The sequence below is a fragment of the Oxyura jamaicensis genome, chromosome 4 (assembly GCF_011077185.1).
Source record: "Oxyura jamaicensis isolate SHBP4307 breed ruddy duck chromosome 4, BPBGC_Ojam_1.0, whole genome shotgun sequence".
In the NCBI taxonomy this organism is placed as follows: Eukaryota; Metazoa; Chordata; class Aves; order Anseriformes; family Anatidae; genus Oxyura; species Oxyura jamaicensis.
Window position 1 is genome coordinate 15654245 of NC_048896.1, and position 25531 is coordinate 15679775.

The window sequence follows — 25531 nt, forward strand, 5'->3', positions numbered from 1 at the left end:
TGGCGCATCTGCGTGTTGCGAAGTGATGAGTACTTTTTTTTTTTATTTGGAGCTGTTAACTGAACAATGCAACTTGCTGCTTTCCATTTGGATTCCTCCGCCGGGGAGGAAGAAGGGATCCTGTTTGCTGTGGGCGGGTTCTGTTCATGTAAAACTCTTCCCTTTCTGGAGCACTTCCTGCTTCTTCGAGATAGTCTGTTACGGTGTGCGTAATGTCTCTTGCTACAAATAGTTATGATATTGCAATGGGCAAGTGCCTGTAATACTCCGCATTAAAGCCACTATTCTGAAGGAGAGGAAGGGATTCGCCTAGCTTTATTTCGAAGTGAAATGTCCTAATGTGAACCTCATAATGCTGGATTCTTAAATAGCTTTGTTTTTGCAGTTGTTGCCTTTGGCAGGGAAAATCAAACCAGTGCCATCTGACTGCTTTACAGGATAAAGGGAATGCTTGGTTTGACCACAGGTGTTGTAGTTCCCGGTTGGCCCTCTTCCACAGCAGAAATAAAGCTGCTTAGAAAAGCCTATGAGTGTAATATCCTTCTAGCTGGGTTCTGTGCCCACTCTGCGCGCACGCCTGCCATTTACGCGCTTAGAAGAAGAGGCCACCATGAGGGTGCTTGTCGATACACAAAACTACTTTGACTGGGATAGGGAAGGAGAATTGCTTCTAGGTCGCTAGTAAACTACAGTGAGCTTCTCAAGTCCTGGCGAGAGACCTTTGCTGGGAGCTGAAGGTGTGCAGCGCTTCCCAGGATCGCAGCCGTGAGTTAGACCTTCGTGGGTTGCAGGTGGAAATACCCACATTGGTGAAGGGTCTCTGCTGTTTCCATCGGCTTTAGGGACCACGAGCCCTGGTAGGCACTCAGCAAGTACCCTTGTGTCTGAGAAGCCTGTAACATGTGCAGGGAAAGTCTTTAAAAGAGCTCTTCTGCCAGGTGCTGCTTCAGTTCACTTTTATGGCAAAGCTGGCCTTTGGGTAGCTCCAGTGCCTGGCAGTTGCTCCCCCAAAGGGGAGCTTCTTGGCACTGCTTAGTAATGAATAATCATGAGTGACCAAAAGAGATGAAAATGTTGTTTCTCTCTTCTCCCCTTCACTGCCACTTTGAGTGCTGGGGTCGTTTTTTTGATAAACCCAACAGTTGTTAGAAGCTGAGGCAGTTCCTTGTTCACGTACTGTCCCTCTTGCACACAGAAGCACTTCCCATGCCTGAAATCTGGGGTGGGAGGAAGTAATCTGTTCTGAATGTACTAGTTTTGTTTTAATTAATACACAGCACTTCAGTAATTGGATGAGGAATGTCCCAAAACACGTCGAGTCCATGTAGTAGTATCTTCAGCACTGGTTGTGGCCAGGTCAGTGCCAACTGCAGTCAGTGTAATTTGTCAGGGTGAGCATTTAAACGCGCAGTCCTGTCCTTTTGGCATCTCTTGAGCTACCAAGGCAATGCAGAAGGAAGGCAGGCTGAAATGGTTGCCCTAATCCCATAACAGCGCCCTGTGCATATTTGCCTGTGCTCAATGTAGCAGCATCCTACTGGAACAGCTCGTAGCACTGGATCTAGTCACGTGCATTGGAGCACAATGTGGTACTTCTCTCATCACCACCAAGTGATCTTTGTAGGAATTACCTAAATGTGTGTGTAGTATGCAGCTGAAAGTTTTAAATGTTTTTGCTGTTTCTCTAAGTCAGTTGCTGTCGTTGTCCTTAGTGTAATTGAGGAGGGACATCTGTATAAAACTGTATGATTAAATCCCATGTTCTTGTGTGCTGCAGTGGCTGTACGTATGTAAGTCATTTTAGTTAATGCACTGCTTAAAAACATTGTACCGTGTTTAGAGGAGCACCGTGTCCTTTCTCTAAATGTATTTGTCTCATGAAGTTGCATTTGTATCACGGTTTATTCTTATTTCTTACAACAATAAATACCTTTTTAAATGAAATGATTGATCTGTTTGTTAATTAAACTCAAAGCAGGACTTCGTATTTTGAAGTGTAAATGCAGTTAAAGACTCTTAAGCAGTGATCTTACCTTAATGCGATTCCACTTCTTTTACAGAATAACAGGTAGGTGACCTCGCTGGATCCAGAGGGACTGCTGGGTACGCAGTGCCGCTTGGTGTCCTTACTCCTGTTTGATGATGATGAAGGGGTGTTAAAGCTTAGTACCTTCTGTACATGTTTTAGATTGCTTTTCTTTTTATATAAAAAACTATATAAAATTATTATAAAAACTATATAAAACCATTCGTTCTATATAAAACTAATTTTTTCTGTGTTTCCTTCCTCCTGGAAGGCAGTCTATCCCTCGCTCCTAGGGAAGACTGTCTACAGATTACTCCAAGCTGAGTTAAAAAGCTTTCTGAGAAGCTACTGAACCTTCCTGCTGGCCTGCTGGAAGAATTGAGTTTGACCTTTGCAGGTGTTGCATGGTAACAGGTGAAGAGACTTCTTCCTGATAGCTTTGAGCAAAGAACCTGCAATCTGTCTGCTGATGGTATCATTTAAAAATGCTCGTCTATGCGATTCTTTTTAATCATAAATTCAGTACTGGGGCAAGGTGTGGTTGCATGATGCTTGAGGAAGGAGGAGATTCCAGGTGCAAAACTTGTGCTGTTTATATACAAAGCTGGAATTGGTGCTTTAATTTCCACCTGTGCTGCAGCAGTCAAATCCTCCAATTAAATGTACTTCTGCAAAACAGATATAAGCAAAGTGATACCAGCTAATTAGCTGTTTATAAGGCTCTACAAAATGCCTGGGGATGCCATTTGGGTTGGTAAATTTATGTAAACTGTTTAAATGCGTGCCTGGCAAAGCAGTGTAAGCTATTTTAGCATGTAATCTTAAAAGAAGTGTTTGGAGGCTTTTGATGCCATGTGAGAGATGGGGGGGGGGTGCTTGCAGAAGAAGATACAGGAGGGCAGCAGCAGAGAGAGAGGAACTGTTTCTCGTGGGCCAGTTCAGCACCAGGCCATTCAGGCTTAAATCTGAAGTATGAATAGCCCCCAGCTACCCATCACCAGTCAGGAGGGCGGTGAGACCATGAACACCAGGAACGGGCCCAAAGCCAATACCTGTTACCCAGCTGCTGAATCCTTCCCACTGCACTGTACATCCTAAAAATGGGTATCCTCTATGTATGGAGGTCAAAAATATGCCCAACAGTTGGGTATACTCAGTCTTCAGATGTCTGAGTGTCCCTTTCTTTTCTTTTTGCTTGGTTTAAATATTCCTAATGCTTTCAGAGAGATTTTTCACTTACCTAGATTACTTGCCTTGCATTTAACTGGATTGTTAGCATGTAATGAATGTAGCGTGAGTGGAATAGATAAAACTAACGTACATCTCGGGGAAGCATACTGTGTGGTAGACTGCATCTTTGAGGGTGATTTAAAACTTCCCTATTGAAGCTAACAAGTGCCGAGGGAGTAGATTGCATGTCGGGTCGTTGTAGGAGTATTGCTAAAGGCTTGTGGTTCTGTCAGCTCTGGTTTGGAACAGCTCCTGAAATACACTGAATAAAAACACTGATCAGTAAACTTAATTGGAGCTATGCACTGAAGTCAAGACTGCTGTTTAGATGGAAAAAAAACAACATTTAGATGGAAAATAAAACAACATTTAAGTTAACTTGCTGTCTTGATGAGGTTCATGTTCAGATGTGCCAGAAACATTTAAATACCTGATTTGTTTCAGTTCCGCATTGGAGCGGAGTGTTGTAGTAGTCAAAGTCTTTGGTGGCGATGTAACTCTGTGCTCTGTTCCTTTCAGTTCAGTCACCTGGCAGTTAAAGATGCTGGCAATAATTTGAGACTTCATGCATATACGTAGAAAGGACAAATGCATCTGTTAATGAAGTGCAGCAGCAGAAGTGAACCTTCACTGTCGTTACGGTGAGACGAAACGCCCGCAGTGCCTTGCATGGGTCTGCACAGGTCAGTTAACGTGGAGCTGCTGCAATTCCTTGCAAGTTCACATGACTAAATAAAGTGAAGACGAAATGTCTTCCATTACAGGCAGAAGGTGTGTTAATTACAATTTCTCACTTGCAGTCCAAAGCTTCCGTATTCAGGTGTTTTCCTGTAACTTGTGTTTTTTTTTTTTTCACTTGGGGATGGTGGAATTGATGGGAGAGACAAAACAGAATAACCGTAAGAGTTATGCACGTTTTAACTCAGATCAGAGCCTCATTTCCCATGTCTCTATTCCAGTGGTTTGGGGAAAAGCGAATGCTATTTACTGAATCTTTTATTCCCTCCCCACTTTTCTTAACAAGGAATGGATCTTGGAGCCTGCTCAGCCATGGGAGAGAGGAGCAAGGATCTCGTGTGAGTAGGAACTGGTAAAATAAATAACACTGGGGGGGGAGGGGGGGCACAGTTAAGCTTTGTATAAGCAGAGTTATCAGGTGTTGCTCTTATCTAATGAGTTTGTTGGCTGGCACACCAGGAATGAAGCAGACATGAACCAAAGGCTGAGGCTGTGACTCTTTTTTGAGGGTCCTGCAAGTGCTCTGGGGTTCCGTGCAGTCACCCTTACCGGTGAGGCATGGAAGGGAGTTAAACAACACAGGTGTTTACAGATCTTACCTGACAAAGGGGAAACTGGGGAGAGGATGGAGATCACAGAATCATTAAGGTTGGAAAAGACCTTCAGGATCATCTGATCTAACCGTACCGAGGTAAGGGGAGCACATTGTGTCTTTTAAGAAAATCAAATCCCATTCTTGGTTTTTATCCTATTCATTCTTCCTTTCACTTCACACTTCAGAATTTGACGCTTTCCTTTTGCTGATTCTTTTTCTTTGAACACTGCTTTTCTGGAAGCGGTGATTTTGTTGTTGTTATGCTGTGATCCAACGTGGGGTTTAAAAAAGTAGGGTAAATGTGGTGATTCACAGGTCAGAAATTCTGGTTCCGAAAGGTTGTTGCAATCTTACCTGCTGTTGGAGAATCCTTTAAGAACAGGTGTTTCTCCTACGCCTGTTCTTTTTGCTTAAAACTTTGAATAATCAAAAACAAATTTCACTTACTGAGTATATGGTTTGTGATCTCAGGGCAAAGTTGTCTTTGGGGTGATATGACTCAGAGCTTCTTAGGGTTTTACTTCAAATCTTTGGAATTAAAACCAGTGAATTTTAGTATTGCAAAACAAAAGGAAAGAGAGCCCCTGCCACGAATAACCTCCTGAGCGTTGCCAGCCTGGAGCGCGTTGAGCAGAGAATCCTGGGACAAACGGGCAGGTTGATGTGAAAGATCAGTGTCACACACATTAACTCACGTAACAGAGCAGGTACATGCTGAGTTTGGGTTCTTTTCAGGTCCTTAGTCATCATATTCTAGCATCAGTTTATAGCCACTGGCTCCAGCGCATCCTTGGATCTGAAAAGAAACGGGCCTGGAAGGGAGCGAAAGCAGGGAGCTGGCTTTCCGTGAACCTCGGTGGCTCAAGTTCCCTGAGGAGTTACTGCTCATGGAGGAAAAAAGTTTCTCGGTTCCTTCTGCAGCTCAGTGGGCTCGTCTCACAGTGCTTTTAACCACACACTTTGTAGGTTAATCCATTCGTTTGACTCTAAAATGCCGAGGAGCTCCCTGGAAGCCGTCGGTGTGCAGGTATGAGCGGCGCGGGGTGTCTGTTCGTGCCCTCTGGTGGCTAACATCCGAATCGCGCTGCTGCTGGGGCTGTCACCAGAGCCACATCCGAGTGAGAGCTGAGCGTGTGGCCGGCAGAACGGGCAGGTTAAGCGCCGGCAAGCTGCGAGCAGGTGTCTTAATGGGCACAGAGGTAAGGTCCAAGTTCAAAGCAGCTCTGGCATTGTTACCGTTTTGCAGCGATTTAGAGTGCAAAGGCAGGAGCCAGAAATACCCCCACGCAGTAGCTCTGCATTTCAGACCTTGAGGACTCTTAGCAAGTCCCCAGTCCTGCAGAATGATTGGGTTGGTACTGTTTGGTGCTAAACTTCTACGTCGGAATGCTTTGCGGTGTTAAATCAGAAAGCTCATTACTGTTTTCCAGCTATGTTAATAACTATAATCTTTTCTAATGAAAGCAACTGCACTGGACAGGGCTTACCTTCCAGAAAACCTTTCTGATTGGCATTAAATATAATTCTGCCCTTTAATTCTTCTCCGGCTAATGGACAGCTGAGAAAGGAATTGCTTTGCCCGGAGAATGTGTCAGGTCAGCGAACTAGCTCAGGGTGAGTCCACTTGCTTTTGGTGTTCAGACAGATCACAGATGCTCCTCCTGACTTCTCAGCCTTCCCCAGGCTTTGAAGCATTAGGAAGCTTAACCAAAATGGGTCTGACTTATCAGTCAGCTCTGCTTGGGCTCCTGTTTAGTGTTTATCTGAATCTACTGATTTAAGTAGTCATGCAAGATGCTGTTTAACATGGCTCTTTAGCACTTACAGGAGCATAAAAAGTATTTGTTTGCTTTTGTATGGTTTTGAAGGGTAGATTTGTTCAACAAGTACTCCAAACTCTGTGCTTCATTACTGCTGGATTTATTTCTCACTGCTCTTTGCCAAAAAGCTGGTAGTGCTTCTGAGGTCTCTTGGTTGAAAACTAAACAGCAGCAGCAACAGCAAAAGAATATGCAATTTATCCTTAATTTTTCTATTCAAGGATTTTCCTTTCATGTCCAAAACCTTAGTTTCCTGCGTTTCCTATTTTTCAAGGTGTATTGATTTATCTGTATCCCCCGCCAATATTTGATTGCCTTTTTATTTGCTGTTTTTATTTCTGTGTTTTGTTCAATGGCTTTCCAGTCGGGGTTGGCTTTTCTGACTGCAGAATCCCAGTTGTGATTGCGGCTTCTTGATGTTTAATAAATCCTTAACTCCCAGCTTTTGCTCAGATGCTTATTCACATTTTTTTTCCTTAGTTTTACACAGTCTTGATTTTTGGGAAATGGACCTTTTTGTAGAATAAATATTTTTGAGTGAATTTGGAGAGAGTGAAACTGCAAGTAAGCCAAAAGCCTAAAACCCGTTAATATTTCATTTTCTTGCTCTCCACACTTCTCACAGTGCAATTACGAAGTCACTGGAGTGCAGAGGAGGGGAGCGACATGACTTCAGACATGTTTTGCAGAGTCCCCTGATTTCAGTTCTTGCAGCGGAGGTTTTTCCTGCTGGATAACTTAGTTCCTTTCTCATTATCTAGTACCACTGACAGTGCTTCTTCAAGCTGTCACACCATTCCTGCTCCACCACCAAAAAGTTAGGAAAAGGTTTACAGGGAACTGGATAAAATACGATTGCACTTACCAGCTGACAGCTTTTGATAAGACAGCCCAAGCACTCCTTCCCCCTTTTGTGTTTGCCCCTGCAAAGTTTGTGCCTTGCTATATGCCGTGTAATTTTATAAAGCCAAGTAAGTGGCTCGTTCTGGCAGGCGTAGCAGGGAGGAGGGCATCTTTTGCCCATTCTTGTTCTGGAAGTGGAAAAGGCACCCAGGAGAGGCATTAATAGGGGAACCCGGTGGGACGGTGGTGCGGTGAAGGCCGGTGCTGCAGCAGGGCAGGGCTGAGCTGCCGGGGCAGTGCCTGGTGAGCTGGGTCATATAGCCTGGACTCAAAACTAAGCAGTTCCCTGCAATTTCAGCAAGGAAACCGAAGCAAATGAAGGCTGTGTCTGCCCGGAGCTACTGCCCTGGGTCAAACAGCCTCCTGCACCTGTCCGAATCTCCCCCCCCGCTGCCCCTATCTATATTTACCCAGTGGGAACTTTCCAAGAATGGAAGTGGGAAGATAAATGCCTGCTGGGGCTAAAATTAGCCCAAGCTCCCTGGCCCTTCTCCCCTCAGTGGCATTTCAGCTGTGAGCTTGACAGCCTGCGTCCTTCCAGTTGCGCGGAGTGGATGTCCATCCCTGGCGGAGCCAGAACTTCTCTCTCACCTCCATTTCACGTTTAAACTGCGGGGAAATTCGCCATGGGACTGCGGCAGCCCCGCCTGGCTCGGGTGTGAGCATCACCTACCTCACAGAGGTAAGGCAGCAGCATAGTGATGCGTGGGCCGCGTGGGGTATTGAAGATAACTTGGTAGCCAGAGCTTTGAAGGTGTGAGTATACTCTGTGTCATCTTCGGCTCTAGCCTTTTTTGTGTCCACAGATACACGGGCAGCTTGCGTTATCTCAGGCGTTGGTGGAAAGCTCTGACTTTTAGCTTTTTGGATCAAGGAGCATCGGCGAGCTCCTCGCACCAGTGTTTACGCTGTCAAAGTACTGCCCCTAATTTGTGTGTTCAGGAAATATTACAGCTGGCTTTATTTGCCCAGACTCTTTTCATTGGAAGTATAACTGCCTTCTTTTCAGATCAACTCTGTGATAATCCCTGACCCCCAATCCCCCCCCACCATCCCACACATCCCCCCCCCCCCCACCCGCCCCAACAACTGTTAGCTGTGTCAGTAGGGAGGTTTCCAAAGCCCTGGCACTTGTTCTTGGTGTGTCTAAAGAATAAAAGTAACGTATAATTCCAAGTGTTTCCATATAAATGGATTGGGTTCGTTTAACAGGTGGACGTGCAGCAGAGCTTTGCCTTCGCTAGCTGCCATCAGACTTGCTCTGCCTAACCCAAAAATAGAGCTGCGGAGGTGACTCGGCACGGGGGAGCCCTCCGAGCTCACGCACCTTGCTATCAAAGGCTGATGTGGGACACGTCTCCCTTGGCCTTGCCTTGCTGCCATCAGATGCTCGTTTGCAGAATGGGGCTAATTGCTCAGCGCCCTGCCACATTGAGGCGGGGGAGACCGAGCCCTCCCGCTGCTGCTGCCTCTCCTGCAGGAAACCCGAGCTGCTGCAGGGCCACGGTGCTGCGAGGAATTCCTCTGCCCTCCCAGTGGTAGTGCGTCCGGCTGCTCGGGTGCCTGTCCCACATCGCATCCCTCCCCGTTGGTGCCGCCCGGCCACCCAAAAGCTGGACCCTGCAAACACCCTGGGGTTTGGTCCCAGGGTGGGTATAAGAAGCTCAGGAACCCCTCTCTTTCCTCCCTGCGCAGCCTGCTAGAAAAAAACACAGCTCCTTCCTGCAGCCTTGTTCCTTGAGTAGGCAGGAGAGAGGAGGGAGCTCATCGCGCTGAATTTGGATGTCAAGGCACATTTCAAGGAACGGCGATGCTGAAGATCCTTAAACAATATGGCTATGTTCATGTTAGCTTCCTCTCTCATTGTGAAATCCAATCCCTTAAAAAAAGAAACAAGTTGAGTTCTTGTTTGTGAGTGCTCTTGAGCAAAACCCAGAGATGCCGTCAGCTCCTAAATCATGTTTTCCGTAGGCCTCAAAATATCTGGAAATGCAGCTACCAGTGAGTCTTTTGACAGAAGTGTTGGCCCATATAAAGCAGAGTCAATTCTGCTGCTTGTTCCCACGTGGTCTTCCCGCAAGCTCTCACTGGGAACAGCTCGATGGGGTGATTTCTGAGGGTTTTGGGAAAAAAATGGGCAGCCGGGTGCAATCCTTGTGAAAGTCTGTGGCCATGCAGATTCCCTCCGAGCTCTGGGTTTGTGTATCTTGTGAGTGGTCCCACGCCCATCCCCACCTCTGGGGGCAGCAGAAAAGCATTTAATAGTTAAAATAAAAAGGTCTGGGGGTTCATCCACGCAGCCTTTGGCCTGCACCAAATTCAACTTTTTTGGCGTGTTCTTGATTGCAGCGTTTTAAGGGGAGGCGGCCCGCTCGAGCGCTACAGAGACGTCCTCGGTCCTTGCCTTAATGTGGATCAATCCCGTGTGGGTTTCCTCACCCATGGAGGCAGTGGGATATGCGTGTCAGAAACTTAATGTGGTTGTTTCTGAGAATATTCCTTCAATAATGCATAGAAAGTGATAACGAGAAGGGTAGGGTGGGTGTCAGAGGTACCTGGTTCTAACCCTGTGTTGTTGTCCCATAGGTATTGGGCTTTACTGTTTACAATGAAAGTGGTACTCAGGAGGCAGACCAAAAAAATGAGCCTGATGGATATCACAAAGATTTTCTCCATGCTCCAGCCCAAAGAAGGCGAAGAAGGTAACAGAGAAAGCGAGGAGCTGAACCAAGCAGTATCCGAGGATGATTATCAAACCCTTGAGAGGCTCCTGAGCCAAGACAGGTACAAGAGGGTCATCAACAGCCGAAGCGGCTGGGGCGTTCCCAGCACCCCGCTGCGCCTGGCTGCCTCCAAGGGCCACCTCCGGAGCCTGGAGGTCCTCTTGGCCCACGGGGCAGAGGTGGACAGCCTGGACGTGAAGGCCCAAACCCCGCTCTTCACGGCGGTCAGCAACGGCCACCTGGAGTGCGTGAAAGCGCTGCTGGAGGCGGGGGCTAGTCCCTCCGGCAGCATCTACAACAACAGCTCGCCGCTGCTCACAGCAGCCAGGGACGGGGACCTCAGCATCCTGCAGCAGCTCTTGGACCACGGCGCAGAGGCCAACGTCCACGCGAGGGTGCCCGAGTGGGCCGCCAACTCGGCCGCCTGCTCTGGCCCTCTGTACCTCGCAGCCGTCTACGGGCACCTGGAATGCTTCAGGATGCTGCTGCTCTATGGCGCCGATCCCAACTACAACTGCACCGAAGAGAAGATGATCGCGCGCATCAAGGAGCCCAAGACTCTGCTGGAAATCTGCCTGAGGCACGGCTGCCGGCGTGAGTTCATCAAGCTGCTCCTCGACTTTGGAGCCGACGTCTATTTGCCAAAAGTCACAGCGGAGAAGATGCCACCCAGTAACGAGGGCCTGGACCTGCTGTTGCAGGCGAGAGGTAATGTGTGTGTGTGGCCCCAGGGCTGGAAATTAGCACCAGTTTTTGTTTATTTGGGAGCAAGTTGCTTCAGATTCCCCTTCCCTTTAATTCTGTTCCCCCCCAGAGGGAGAGATCAGCCTGGGCAAGGCTTTCTTGCAAGCTTTGACCCTCTGCAGCCTCACTTGAGATCATGGCTCTCTCTAGTCTTACATCCCTGAATATTATTGCTATTTTATTCTGAACATTTCTTTCTTTCTCCCTCTCCCCCAGTGACTGTGGTGTTCACACACAAAAAACACCCACAAGAAAAGGCTCTGATACTGAACACCTTAAGAGAAGGGTTTAACAAATTTACAGAGAACAGGTCCACCGCTGGTGATTAAACGATGGCTCAGATACAGGTGCTGCCCCAGGAAACTCCCCAGAGAAATAGCTGGGATTTAGGGGAGTGTATCATGGCAGGGCTTGTTTCTAATGCCCACCAAATATCCTCAGTTCCCGCTGCTGTTGGAGACAGACTACCTGATTTAATTAGGGGTCTTTGGTGTGACTCGGTGCAGCTACTGCATGCATTTATGTGGTTACAGTTGGACTCACCTTGGCATCGGCTTTTCATAGATATTTCTGGAAGCTTGCTAAAGGAGCTGCTTTAAATGACTGTCCTCACTGCTGCTGGTGCTGGTCACATGGGAATTTCCACAGCCTGGTATTTCCACTTAATATAAAGCTTTTGGGTTAAACGCTGCTTTTCTTTGTTCTTCTCATTTCTGCTGCTCACTGCCAGCTTTCCTGTGCTGCCTAGGTCCGGGGAAACTGCACTTTTCCAGTGTAATATTGGAAGATTTCCTTCCTGTGTACCCAGCTCCCACGAAACGCGTGCCACGAAGCTCATGGCTGACTGCACAGCATGCCCGGCCCCAGCAGATGCTCAGTTTGGGTCCATCAGCGCTCCCTTTGACAGCACACAAGCTGGAGGGGAGCAGGGTTGTGTGTCCTGAAGCTTTGCAGTGATGGTTTTGTTTTTTTTTGTCCCCCCTCTCCTTATGCAGCTCATCCCAAATCCTTGATGTCTCAGTCCAGGCTGGCGGTGAGGCGCCTCCTGAAGCAGGCTGGCCATGCGCAGGCCCTCGGCGAGCTGGACATCCCCCCGGTGCTGGTGAGCTACCTCCGACATCAGCTTTAGCAGGGACGCACCACGGAAGATGCCTGCCTCAGAAACGTGCCCAATGCCTGAATTAAAAGCTGCTCTGATGCTGCCATTGCACAGCACGAAACAGATGTGAATTTGCGACCGCAAAAGTACTTTTGCTTACGAAGTCTCCCTTGAAACGCATCGCCTGCCTGAAAAGATAGTGAGAGGAGTGGGAGAGAAAGCAGAAGCCTTGAGCTTCTGCTTTCTGATCTGAGCAGACCTGCAGGTCTTTCCCCACAGCGTGACCGTAAGACCCATTTCCCAGAGAGGTTTCAAGGGGCTTCCTCTGTATTGCAGCCTGGCAAGGTCGGCAGGAGGCTGCGTTCAGCCACAATCCGCTGCCCCAATGCTCTCCTGTGGCTGTCACCTCCTCCGTACCCTGCCTGGGGTGCTCCTGAGCCCAGGGGGACACCAGTGCAGCTCCCCCATCACCACACCCGCAGGTGCCTCAGGCAAGGGCTGCAGTAAGTATTCAGAGCCAAAAGTCCCCGATGCCCAATCTCCCACCTCCAGCACTATCTTTAGGTATCATTTTACCCTCCTCAGAAGTGGTCGTGTTACTGCTGAGGGGCTGGGGTGTCTGTCTTGGCTGAGTGCCTATGACTGTGCAGGATTTTTTTCTAATGTATGCTAATATTCTTATTAAACTGTTGTGATCTGTTTGGTAAAATATTGTTTAATTGGTATCCGAAGAGGCTAAAACCCCGGCTGACCTCGTCCAGAAGTGACAAAGAGACCTGACTGCCACAGCCTGGGCCACCTTTAGGATTTAGCAGAACCTGTCCCCTGCAGTTTGTTCACTCCAGTGTAATCGTACCTCAAAGGCAAGTGCTGCTGGAACGGAGGCAGAGGGAAGCACGCGCCACAAGGTGCCTGCGGGAGCTCAGGGTGTGGGGTTTGCTGCGGGTTCCTGGCTGCCCTTGAACTTCTGCCCAACGTCAGTGTGCCATCAGCTCTGCTCAGGTCGCTGTTTGTAAACACAGGCATGTCCTGCGTTATTTATTGGTTCCCAATCTAATTGTTATCTCAGAGGTTGTGGAATCTATTAATTAGTGTCCATTAGGCTGCAGGAAGCCTCCTGGGAGAAGCCTCCAGGCCCCCTGAGCTCGGTGTGCTTCAAATTAGCCTGCAAAAAGCACTGGAAATCACTCTGCAGGGAGTAATTGTGCCTTGGCTGCAAAACAGGGCTGCCTGATGCAACGGGTCCTGTTCTCCTCAAGACGCTATGAAGCAGCCTCTTCTCGGGGAAGGCATTAACACCATGAGCAGTCGTTCCTCCACCCAGTGGCAGCACATCCCCACAGCCCTGCGAGAGCCGAGTGCTCTGTGCCCTCTTAAAGCCAGCCACTGCCAGGGGATCCAGAAGAGCCCTTCTGCCTGCCCCCAGGGCGGGCGGGCGTGCACAGAGGTGGGGATCGGGGCAGCGGGAGGGTTGGAGGCCCTTGATCTCCAAGGCAGTGGTATTGTAGCTCTGCCTCCTGCTGGGTGTGCTGGTCGGGGCACTTAGCAGGTGTGATGAACTGCTTTCCTACCTCTTACGAATGCATTTCTATCTGACATGCAGCGTCCCAGGAAGAGTATTTTAATGGATGCTTTATAAACGTGCAGATTTTTATCATGTCTGTAGGCTGCCCTAAACAGTACGAGCTCTTCCTCCAAAGGGCCTGACGCTGGCTTGTGCTTTGTGGAGAAACTCTCTAGCTGCTTATTCAGCACTAATTCATCCCCAGGTTTCTCTTCAGAAATGGCAGTAGAAGTTAGAGTGAAGTTGTTTTAGGTACGAAGGCCTGAGAGGGTTGCATAAACATCAAGCTCTGCCCAGGAGCAGGCGCTGGCTCTTTGGCTGCACTTGATGACAGGTAACTGGTCCTGTTCTTGCTCTACTCCGTATTTCCTTGCCGTGCAGCTGTGGAGAAGAAAGCTGGCTTCCCAGCAGGTGAGCTGCCCCTGGGGTTTGGGGGGATGTTTTTTGGGGGGATGACACCCCCCTGCATTGTGCCTGGGCCATCAGGCAGGTGTAAGCAGATAATGACTCACAGGCCCTGCTGACCTGGAATGGAAATCCAATCAGCTAATACTTGAATGGATGAAAAACTTCATTTTCAGAGTAATCACACTAAGCAAGTACCAGCTGGTGGCTCTAATGCCAGCTGCATGCATTTATTAATTACTGGATGTTTTGTGATTAGGAGAAGTTTTTGGAGCCTCTCTTGCTGTGCTCCCTCTTCCTCTGCCTGCCAAGAGCTGTTGCTATCTCACTTCCTAAGGCATCTCCTTGAATTTCTGGCTCATGGGGGCCAGGATTACAAGGGTCAGAATGTTCTACCTATGGCAGGCTCAGCCTGGTGCAAGCAGCCAGGCACGAGGGCTGCTTGTCCCTCAGGAGTGTGATAGGGTTTCTACTCCCATTCAGTGAAAATCCAGGCCCTGACGCTGCTCAGCTGAAGGGAGAGAGGGCAGGGACTGCGTCCTTGGCCAGAGAGTAAAATAGATATTAATTTAATGAGGGTTTTGGCCTATTTAATGAGGATTTTGGCCTTCGGCTCCCAGCGGGGTGACCTGAAGGGGCGGCTCCAGGTGCAGAAAGGTGCAGGGCCCCTCCCCAGCGCCCGCAGCAGCCCCCTCCCACAGCCAGCCAGGGCTGCGTGTGCCACGGCGGCTCCTTCCCCGCCCCGACCCTCGCCTCCTCCCAGCGCTCTACGCCCCAGAACCGGGACGAGCCCGCAGGGCCCGCCCCAACGGGCGGCTTGTGACCAAACTCCACCGCCCCCGTCCCTCCCTCCTCGGCTGGCGCCGCCCCGTCGCTCCCCGGCGGCGGGCACGGCAGGGCCGGGCCGTGCTTCTTCCTCCTCCTCCTCCTCCTCGTCGGCCGAGCTCCGGCCGCGGCCCAGCACGCCGGTAAGGGCGGGCGGCGGGGCCCGGCGGCGGGGCCCTTTGTTGCGGCGGCGGCCGCCACGCAAGGCCCCGGCTCGCCCCGCCGCACCGGGCCGCGGGGGCCGGCCGGCCGCGGTCCCCCCGGGGGTGGCGGCCGCGCTCGGGGTTGGTTTTTTTTTTTATTATTATTATTATTTATTTATTTATTATTATTATTATTATCGCTTTCTTCTCGGACCGGGGCCCTGGGAGCGGTGCTGGGCCCGGTCGTGGCAGCCTCCGCGGAGCCGGGAGCTGAGGGCTTGGGGCTGCCGGGGTGAGGGGGGCGCGGGGCCGGCGGAGGGCGAGGGTGTCCCCATCCTGCGGGGGGTGCGGGGAAGGGGAGCTCCGGGCCGGGGAAGGGCCTGAGGAGGAGAGGAGAGGCCGGGCTGCTGAGGGGGACAGGCTGAGCTGAGCCCCCCAGAGCCGCTGTGCCTTCATCCCCTCCGTCTCCATGGGGGCTGCCATGGGCAACATGTGAAGGTGGCACCCCACGGAGGTGGCACCTTGCTCGTGCCAAGCCCGGCACCCGACAGCCTGATCATCCCCAGTGGGAATCACGTCCCCCCCCAGCCTTCCTATGCCGGTGTCAAACCCACCGACACGGTTGTTGGCCTTCGGAGGTGGCGGGATCCGAGCATCCCGACACGTGGCTCTGGATTTCCCTGCTGAGACCCCGCGGTCCTCAGGAAGAGTTTGGACGAGGCTTTTGTAGCCAGATTTGTCATGGCATTGGATGTGGCCTCAGGGTCTTGGCCGTGTTGTTTCTCGTCCCCAGTGGTTGAGGCCTGACCGGTAACTGCTGGTGTCCCGCTTTGCACAAATTCAGCCATCCGCGAGCCACGAGTGGAAAACTGAATTTTCACGTGTGTTTTTCTGGTAGACCAAAATACCTGTGCTGCGTACTGGCTCGGGTTTCTGTTGGTGCTCGCTCTGGCCTGGGCAGGATGGGATCTGCTGTGCAGCGTCGGCGTTCAGGTTAACGGCGAACTGCTTGAGCCCCTGGATGCGCTCCATCTTCCCCCAAAGGTTGGGTGACTGCACGTTTGTGTCTGAAGTCCCTCTTCTCCGTAAGTTTGCTGTGACCTTTCTTGCCAGGCTTCTGTCTTTTAGCTCCAGAAAGCTGCGAGGTGACGGACGGCAGCCGAGACAAGGCGTGTGTGGAGCGAGGCACCCAAACAGCCGCGCGCCGGGGCTGAGTGGGGAGAGGCACGGGAATGCCTCCGTGGGAGGGATCTGCCTTCCCATTCAGCACCAGACTTAATGGAGGCGTCACGAGCTCCTCAGGCAGAGCTGTTAAACTTACACCCGTCTCGTAAAAGCCTTCGCTCGCGTTTTTTTTTTTTTCATGTGGTTACTACTCGCAGTTGTGGTGGCTGTGATCTCGGTGAAGGGAGCGCGTGTGAGGGGAAGGCGCCGCGCTCCCGGCTTACCCCGAGGTCTGCGCCTGCCTTCGCTGTGCTTCTCCGGGTCAGCTCTGCTCAGGACTGAGGTTCTGCAGCAGGCAGCCTGCGGTGGCTCGGTGGTACCCCTGGTGCACCAGGTTGTTCCTCGGGCATGGGTTTTGTGAGACCTGACTCATTTCTCAGGTTTGGGGCTGATTTTCGGCCGCTGCAGAGCATCTTCGGTGGCAGCTCGGAGCTGGAGCAGGGATGTGCTGGGTGGCTAGGTGCTGTTTACTCCTCGGTGCGTCTCTCTTTACCCATCTATGGGTTCCAAACCCACCTGCCTGATGTTAAAAGGCGATGAAACACGGAAGAATTTCCTTTTACAAAAGGGGAGGCAGAAGCTCCGAGCAGGGGAAAGCTGAGGTTGGTGGCGAATGCAAATTGTGAAGCTCATTCTGAGTCAGCGCCAGCGTCTCGGGACCTTCTCTGGCACACCAGCTATCTCTCACCGTAAAAACAAGGTGCTGCCGCGTAGGTGCAGCACGTCTGCCTAAGCTGTAGGGCTTTTCTTGCCCGAGGACCCCGGCTGTCTCCATCAGTACGTAAATACGGCGTGTTAATTACACCCAGGTGGGGTCAAGGGTCAGTGCGTCCCCGCTGCGGATGTGGTTATACCAGGAGGTTTGGGGAGAAGCAGCGCCGGTGCCAGGCACTCTTGAACTTGTGGATATCTGCCCACGTGGTGCTCCGCGTCGGTGTAATTATCGCAGGGAAAAAAACAACAGAAGCAAATCACAGCTCTGACTGAAGGAGTTTTACGGTACAAAGCTCCTGGTAAATCAGGGCTCGGGACCGAAACTTTGAAGTGCTCGAGTTATCACCGTCTCTTAGACAGAATGACGTTAATATGCGGCTTTCCAACAAAACGTTTTCCGTCGCCTGCTGTTCTTACCGTAACGAAAACGGTTTGTGCAACAGTTTGTCGGAGGAGCGGGGCGGCACGCTTCGGCGGTTCCGCGCCCGTCCGTAGCGAGCCCGTCGTAACGCGCCCGCAAACGCGGCCTCAGCGGCACGGGGGCATGAGGGGCACCGCGGGGAGAGCCGCTGCCTGTTCGCAAGCGGCGTCCGGCGAAATAGCGGCCGAGTGGAGCTCCTGTGGGTGATCTGCAGAAGGATCGGGGCCGTGCTGCTGCCGGCACCGCGGGGCTACGCGGAGCACCTCCGTGGTGGCTCCGTCGGGAGCGCGGGGGGAAGCTGCCGGGTACGGAGCGCCGCTCAGCTGCCGGCCCTCGCCCCTCTTCTCGCTGCCTCTGTTCTGGAAGGATTTAATTTCTGTCGTCGTGGGCACGGAACAGGCCGTGGGGTGGCTCGGGGGGTGCAGAGCACGCTGCTCGGGGGGAGTCGGGAGGGCTCGCTTGGCCTCAGAACCAGGAATCTGGTTTAGGGGTAAGGGCACCACGGGTTAAGCACTGCAAGAGGAAAAAGGCGCGTAAGCTGAAGTAGGTAGAAAATGGCCACGAGTAAAATACTTTGGAAAATGGAAGGTGGTTTCCAGTTCTCAGGGCTTTTGGTGGGACAGGCCTGGAGCTCGGCGGGGCAGGAGCTCCCACGTGGAGGAACGCGACGGTTTGTGGGAAGGGATCGCGCCGCCGCAGCAGGAGGGAGCACCAGAGCTCGGGGAAGAGCTCTCCCACCGCAGATGCCTGCGGCTGAGTTCCTGCTGCCTCAGACAAGATGCTCCGGAGGTCCGTGGAAGGATCTCTTTTGTCTGCGGGCTCGGTCAGAACCTGGTGACTTCCAGCTAGGGAAGCTGGATGTTATTTGCTCAGAATTTTTGTTCTTTATCTCCAGAGCTGGAGCACAACCCCACTTTTGGAAAGGTCCTGGGAGCAGCCAGCCGCGATGGCTCCCCGGGCGTGCTGCAGAGCCAGGCCAGCCCCGGGCTCGCTCTGGCTGTCTGTAGCACCAGCTGCGGCAAAAGCAGCCCCCCGGGTTAAGGAGAGGAGGTGCTGCATCTGACACAAAACCTCCAAGCGGTTCTCGAGCAGCTCTCCCGGATTATAGAAATCCTCTCTCTCGCTGGGGGCGCTTCTGCCCTCCTAATCCTGGCAGCAGGACAGGCTCCCCTGAGATGCGGGTAATTCCCTTAATTCCCAGCCCCCCGTTTGTAGCATCAGGACGACGCTCCTGCTCCCTTTGCAGAATTAATTGATCGTAGCTTGTCCTTGCCTGGTGCCTGCGAGAATTAATTGATGGTGCTCGGGTGCACGCCTCCCGTGCTGGCAGCTGTGCCGGCCCCGTGCACCTGCCTGTACGAGGGGGGATTCCTGGCTTGTTGTGCTCGGGCCTCGTCCCTTCAGCACTTCTCGCTGTTCTGGAAGGTCTCTGATCCGACGGGGGGGCCAAAACCCCGCGGCTGGATGCGTGCTGCCCAAGGAGGAGGTATTTCCTTGTGCTCAGGTGTACCCCGAGCACATTTCTGGGGCTCCCCTGCTGCCCGGCCAGCGCTGCGTCGGGGCCTCCGTCCCTCCCTGCTCAGACACATCCGTGTTTTGGGGGCACAGCCGGGTTCCTGGGGAGAGCAACAGAGCGCGAGCAGCCAGACCCTTCTGCAGTGCTGTGCCCGGGGGTCGCCGAGGGGTCTGGGGGGTTTCTGGCCCTGCAGGGTGAGGCGCTGCCGGGAGGCAGCTGGGTCCAGCTGGGTGCGTCCACCGATCGCTGTCAGGGGCTCCCCCCCTCATCTCTGATGCGACACAAAGAGAGGATTTAGCAGCCTGCTTACCACAGAGCGGCTCGATGAGCGGCCTCAGCCCCTCGGGGTGTTTGGGGGATAAATCGGTGACGTTTCCCCGAAGCTTTGAGGTGCAGGCTGGGCTCCTTTCCTCCTCCTCGGCTGCTGAAGGTTGAGGTGGCCGTGCGCGTTCGCGAACTTACAGAGTTAGGAGAGCCCAGCTGGGTGCTCCAGCAGGCGCTGGGGAGGATGGAGGCTGTCCCTTCCACGTCGGGGTCTGTCCTCAGCCCTGGAGGGGGGCGTGTGGTGCTCAGAGCTCGGTTTCGGAGCAGGACAGCCTGCTGGCGAGGGTGCTGTGCCGCAGCTGTGTGCTAACAGACCCCCAGGACCTGGCCGGGGTCGGGCCTGGGTGCTCTGGACTTGGGGCAGAAAACTGCCTCGCCCCCAGCTTGCCCGGCTCCCTCGTGGCCACCCCAGGAAGCTGAGGACAGGCCAAGTGCTGGCTTTTATTGGGACTTGCTTGGGTTTGCTTTAACCCTGGTTGCAGGTTTGGGGTTTTGCCCTTGGTGACTTTTATTTTCCGAGCATCTGTGAAGAGCCGTGCGGTCACAGCAGCGCGCATCCATTGATGCCAGTGCTGTTGTGGAGCCTGGGCGAGTTTGTTTTCAATCTGAATTTGTGAAATCCTGTTCCTGTTTCATTTTTCTGCCACTTCTCAAACAATCTGTGCGTGCACGTGTGTGCGTGCTGTTGTCTTTCAGTCCTATCAGATCTCTGCAGAGAGGCTCTGGGAAGGCTCCAGAGAAAGCCCGGAGTTGCTCCAGAAAGGTTTGGGAAGCATCTCGGAGTCCAGAAGTGCTTTGTCAGAGCTAGAAAAGTGCCACAGCCCCCCTGGGATGCTCTGGGAAGGCCCCAGAGGCCTCAGATCACCAGGGCTCTTGTTAATTACAGAGGCAAATAAATGTTGTGATACTCCCTGTGCAGGCTCCAAAGGCTCGAGAGAAAATCTTAGGTATTTCTGATTCAGGATCTCTGGGCAAAGCCTGTGGGAAGCTTTCCCAGCCTCGAACCAGTCGGGGCTAAGCCTCAGGTACAGCGGCTCAGCAGTGCGGTGCGATCTTCGTTAGGTTCATTCTCTCTGGAAAAGAAGAATATTTTATTTTATTTTATTTTATTTTTTATTTTATGTCTCTGCTCTTGACATCAATCCGGGCTGAAGTTGTAAAGCCTCTCTCTCAGCTCCTGAGATAATCTGATCGGGGTGTTTTGTCGTGAATGGTTTTAATGCAATTCTTTCGTGACAGATGATTTTAAAAACAACTGAAATCTGGTGTGTGGGGGGGAAAGTACAGCAAATAGCCCTTCAGCTGGGTGCACGCTGACTGTAAGGGCTGCTTCCTGGCTTGGCTCTCTATCAAAATGCTTCCTCCTGGTCGGGAGGGCTGGGAGTAGAGTTTGGAGGTCTCAGTCCCTCTCCCTTTTGGAGATGCTTTTGCTTCCCGTGCCGGCTGGCCGCTGTTAGCAGCCCCTCGTTGCCCCTGTGGCAAAGGGAGGCCAAAGAAACGTCCCTGCAAGCGAGGGCCTGGATGCGGTGGTGTCTCCCAGTGGGTGCTGCTGGGTTTCCTGGACTGGTGGTCTGGTGAATTTCAGCTTTGTGGCATTTCCATGCCGAGCTGCAGCAGGTGAGGCGAGACGAGCGGCTCCTGGAGGCTTTTGCAGTGCCGGTTCCGGACAGGGACGAAGCACCTCGCCCCGTGACACCTCGCCCCAAGTGACTCTGCACCACCCCTGCCGTGCCCTCACCTCCTCTCTCTTTTCTCTTTCCTTTAGATCAGCCACGATGCTTCAGCCCGCCTGCCCGGAGGAAGACTCTGCCACCGAAGTCCTCGCTTCCAGCTAGACAGGCCTGAGCCCGGCAGCCGCCATGGAAGCGGCCTGCGCAGAGGAGTCTGCCCAGAGCCGGTCGCAGTCCGCCGCGTGCCGGCAGCGCAAGGGCAGTGACCAGCAGCCCGAGGAGAACGGCGAGCGGCTGTCCCAGCAAAGCGATGCCTCGGTCGCGGCCGTGGAGCAGCAGCAGCAGCCCCAGGCCCCCCCCGGCAAGCTGAAGAAAACCGCTTTCAAGCTGTTTGGAGGGAAGAGGAGTATATGCACGCTGCCCAGTTTCTTTGGCGGCAGAAACAAAGGCCAGGGGAAAGGAGCCTCGAAAAAGGGGCTCAGTAAAAGTAAGACCCACGATGGGATCAGCGGTGCTGGCTACGATGAGGGCGGCAGGGTGCAGCTGGAAAGCCCTTCGGATGGAAGCAAGGATTCGCATCCCTGCCCGCTGCCGAGCTCCCAGAGCGTTCACGTGGCCATAGACAGCAGCGTCAAGTTTGATTTTGGCAGGCAGGACGGCTCTCCGCCAGGGAGCATTGAGGGCTGTGAGAAGAAGCCCAATGGAGACAAGTCGTCCTTCCCCAGGCCAAAAAAAGGCCTGAAGGGGCTGTTGAACAGCATCCGGCGTCACCGCAAGAGCAAGGTGGCTGAGTGCGAGAAAGCAGAGCTCCCCGAGTGGACTGGGGACTCAGAGGAGGCCGACAAAGCTCGAGGCACGGGAACAGAAACCCACGGAGCCACGGAGGAAAGGGGGCCTGGCTCTGTCCCCCTCGCTGCAGCCTGCCCGGGGAACTCGGAGGATAACTGCTCGGTAGGCACAACCACCAACTCCGGGGAGGCTGCTGAGCCAGACTGGCTCAGGGCTGACCAGGGCAGCCCCGAGGGCGATGGGGTGGCGATGCCTGGGGACCGGGATGCTCTGGATGCAAAATCAGAGGTGGACGCCGCCGTCTGCGCAGAGTCTGACTACAGCCACCTCCCCGGGGCCCTGCATCCCGACTTGGCAGACAACGACCCTCCCTCGCTGCACTCTGGGGACCAGCTGAGCCTCATCTTCGGAGACGTCACGTCCCTGAAGAGCTTCGATTCCCTCACGGGGTGCGGAGACATCATCGCTGAGCCCGACATCCTCAGCATTGCCGAGAGCACGATCTCGGTGGAGCGCAGCAGAGACGCTGCGAAACGGAGCTCCTGCCTCGTCACCTACCAGGGCGGCGGGGAGGAGATGGCCATGCCGGAGGAGGCAGAGGAGTACCTCCAGCAGATGTGGGACAGCACCGCTGAAGGGGACAGGAGCTACGAAGCCCAGCTGCCGCCCGCCGTGAGCAGTCACGACCCGCAGGCGGCGAGCAGCAAGCTAGAGACGCGCGGTTTGCACGAGGCAGAAGCCCACCCCTACGCCGCGGGGGCGATGGACGGCGTCGAGCTCCTGACGCCGCAGAGTGACCAGCAGGAGTCCGCACCTAACAGCGACGAGGGTTACTATGACTCCACCACCCCGGGGCCAGAGGACGAAGGCGGGGATGGGCTTTGCGAGATCAAGAAGGAGCGTCTTCCCAGAGACAGCTACAGCGGCGATGCACTTTACGAGTTTTATGAGCCAGATGACACGCTAATGAGCCCCTCGCACGGAGAGGAATCCCTGTTTGAGAGCAAAGTGTCTCGCCCTGAGATCTTCAGCTACTTCTTGGACTTCTGTCTCCCTGCTGAGAAGGGCTTGATCCAGATGATGGATCAGAAAATGGGGGTTATGGAAACGGAAGAAGAGCGGCTAGCTGCCATCCAGAAGGAGCTGCTCTACTGGGAGCTGCAGAGGGAACCGGTCCTGAAACGGCTCGATGTTCCCAGGGAAAAGCAGTACCTTGAATGTAAAACTAGAGCGGCCAACTTGATTGGCAAGAATCAGAGTTGCCTTGGCAGTGAGCAGATCGCCTCTCCAGCTCCAAATAGGAGCGTGAGTAGCGGGGTTTCGGTGGCGAGAGGTGAAGCCCCGGAGTGGAGGGACTTTCCAGGGCCTTTGTGTCCAGAGAACTGTTACAACAGCCAAAAAGCCCAAGGAAGTTGCCTTATTCAGCTCATGAAGAACAACCCGGGGTTCGATCCTGACCCAGATCGGGCGTTGTTCGGGGGGTCCGTCCACAGCGGCGTGGCCCCATCCAAAACGGGGCCGTTCCCCGGCTACAGGCCCCACGAGCGCGAGAGCTGCTCGCAGGGCGACCACCGCGACGGGGCCGAGGCCGCCCCCAGGGAGCCCCAGGCTGACAGCGAATGTGAACCCGAGCATGCCGTGAACTTCTCGCAAGCGCTGGTGGAGTTCACCAGCAGCGGGACCCTCTTTTCCAGCCTCTCGGAAAGCCTGGGCAGCTCCGACTCCGGCTCCTCCTTCACGCAGAACCTCCCCGTCCTTCCCACCATGGTCACCTTCGACATCGTCGACGTGGAGCAGGAAGGGGAAGGGGAGTGCGAGCAGCACCCCGAGATGAACGCCGACGAGGACATCGCCGCGTCCTTCGAGGCCTTCGACGACAGCTACGTGCAGAAAGAGTCGTTCGCTGAATGTGACGAGAGAATGTTCCCCGGGTACCCCCAGGGCTCCTTCCAGAGCTGTAACTGGGGTGTCGCCAGCCTCCCCCGCCACCTGCGCCTGCACGGGCTGAGCCCGGCCATGCCCGCGCCCCTCTCCATCAACAGGAGGAGCAGGTCGCTCGACACGGAGAGCCTCGAGTTCGAGCTCGCCGACCTGCAGGTGTCCAAGAACGGCCTTAAGCCTTGCCAGCTCTGGTCTAAATGGGACAAAAAGGACTCGGACGGTGTGAGAAGGAGCAGGAGCAAAGAGGACGCCGAGCCGTCCGCTCCTGCAAGCGGGGAGGCCGACGGTGTGCTGGGCTGGCCGGGCTTGCAGCAGCTGCAGTACGACGCCGAGCTGGCTCCCGGGGGGGTGAAAGGCTGGGGCTTTGCTCCGGCTGCCGGGCTGGAGAGCGGCTGGGAGCCATCCGAGCAGCCAGACGCCGACTCCCCCTTCTTGTCCCTTTCCCGCAGCAGTGCCAGAGAGGCTCTGGAGAGGCGGCCCCAAGAGCCGGAGGTGGACAGGCAGCTGGTCAGGCCGTCCAATTTACCTCTGCAGGCCGACACCAGGCAGCCCCCGGAGGCGCCCGGTGCCTACAGGTACCACGGAGAAGTCGCGGCCAAAAAGCTCGCGCGCGTGTTACCGCTGGGCGAGCCGGAGCCGCCGCAGAGCTTCGGCTTCGCTCCGTCCCCGGAGAAACCAGCCAAGTGCAAACCTGTCGGCGTGGCCCAGGGGGTGCCCCAGTTTCACGACGACAGCACCGAAACCTTAAAAAGCCCCTCCTGCTTCGCGGAGCGCTTCGGGAGCGCCGGCAAAGAGCTGCTGAAAGGGAGAGCCACGCAGGGGAGCGCGCTGCCCGCCAGCTGCCCGGGCGCTGCGGTGAATGTAACAGGAGCCAAATAGCTCCTCCTGGGCAGCCGGGGAGGGGGGGACCGGGTTAAAAGGGTGGGCAGGGGGAGGGAGAAAGTGAACGCTAACGAGTGACTCTAACGAGCGACTTTAATGTCCAACTGGGCCAAGAAAGATGAACTCCTGCAGCTGCAGTAAGCACCTGGCCTGCATGCTGCTGCCGTTGCGCGCTGCTGTGGGTACTCTGGTTTGGTGTAGAGCAACCTCCTAGATTCATGGATTAACACTGAGGCACTTTTGTTTTGTTTTTCTTTCCCAGTGCGAGCCACCGCTCTCATACAATGCACAACGCGGCCCCAGTGCTGCTAGAATAAATTCTGGAAACGGCCCCTTGTCCAGCGCGGCGGGTTTGTTCTCGGCAGGTTGAGCTCAAGGGGCGCCGTCACCTCAGAGGGAAGGATTGGAGGATTGGACGGCTGGGAGGAGCAGGGAGCGTTGCTGCCCTGCGCCCTCGCTCCGGGCGTTGGTTGGTGGCGTGGGGTCACGTCTCCCTGGGTCTCCCTTCTTTGGGGCCAGGCTGCTTTCGGGCGCCTTCCTGAAGCCCCCCGGCTTCGGGATGGAGCCAGGGGAGCAAAGTCTCGGGGAAGCTTTCAGAAGAAACTGTTTTTTTTTTTTTCTTCCTCTTCTCGGTGAAACGATTTGTTTCCGACAGGCTTTTAATGTCTTCCATCTTGTTCGTGATTTGGGGACCCCAGAGGAAGGATGCGGGTTATTTTGAGAGCAAGGAAAGGAGGCGATGCAGCTGAAAGGGGAACGTTGCCGTAACTTGTTTTTTTTTTTCCTGCCCCAAAGGAAAGCAGGAGCTTTTGTGCGCGTGCCAATAACGTTCTTCAGCTCTAGCTTTAATTTGCTCCGAGAACAGCACTCGGAGAGGCGTTCTCTTGATGGCCTCCCTTTCCAGAACGAAACTTCAGCCCCTTTTTATTTCTCGTGGTCTGTCTTCGTGGTGCGTAATTTCCAAGTGAAGCATTTCCCATGCTTTGTCCCACATTCCTGGCCTCGCCCAGGCCACGGGCACCTGTAGGAATTCTTTGAAATAAGCTAAACGTGCATCGTGCCTGGAGCCGTGGAGTTGCCGATGCTGTTAACTTTCTTCAGAAGGAAGTTTTGTGGGTTTTTTACTTTGTGTTTGTTTTCTTTGCATAAACTCGTGCGGGGAAAGTATTCTGTTACTTGGAATACAGGATGTAACGCAGCCTAAATTAGGCTTCACAACTTCTTCCTCCTAACTG

At 53.6% G+C, this 25531-nt stretch overlaps 2 protein-coding genes across 3 annotated transcripts; both read left to right on the forward strand.

The window, feature by feature from the left end:
• The first annotated feature begins 7801 nt into the window (after positions 1 to 7801).
• ASB12 (ankyrin repeat and SOCS box containing 12) lies at positions 7802 to 12119 on the forward strand. Of its 2 annotated transcripts, none has more exons than XM_035324164.1 (3): positions 7802 to 7994; positions 9899 to 10743; positions 11775 to 12119. In XM_035324164.1, the coding sequence occupies exons 2-3, from the start codon at positions 9921 to 9923 to the stop codon at positions 11906 to 11908; spliced, it is 957 nt and encodes a 318-aa protein (XP_035180055.1). In that variant the 5' UTR covers positions 7802 to 7994; positions 9899 to 9920; the 3' UTR covers positions 11909 to 12119. The 2 variants fall into 2 exon arrangements, with proteins under 2 accessions (XP_035180055.1, XP_035180056.1); XM_035324165.1 differs by having other exon boundaries at positions 7813 to 8066.
• Positions 12120 to 14677: 2558 nt separating this feature from the next.
• Positions 14678 to 25152, forward strand: AMER1 (APC membrane recruitment protein 1). The gene is made up of 2 exons (XM_035324233.1): positions 14678 to 14815; positions 20780 to 25152. Exon 2 carries the CDS (start codon positions 20874 to 20876, stop codon positions 24291 to 24293), a length of 3420 nt encoding a protein of 1139 aa, XP_035180124.1. The 5' UTR covers positions 14678 to 14815; positions 20780 to 20873; the 3' UTR covers positions 24294 to 25152.
• Positions 25153 to 25531: the final 379 nt, after the last annotated feature.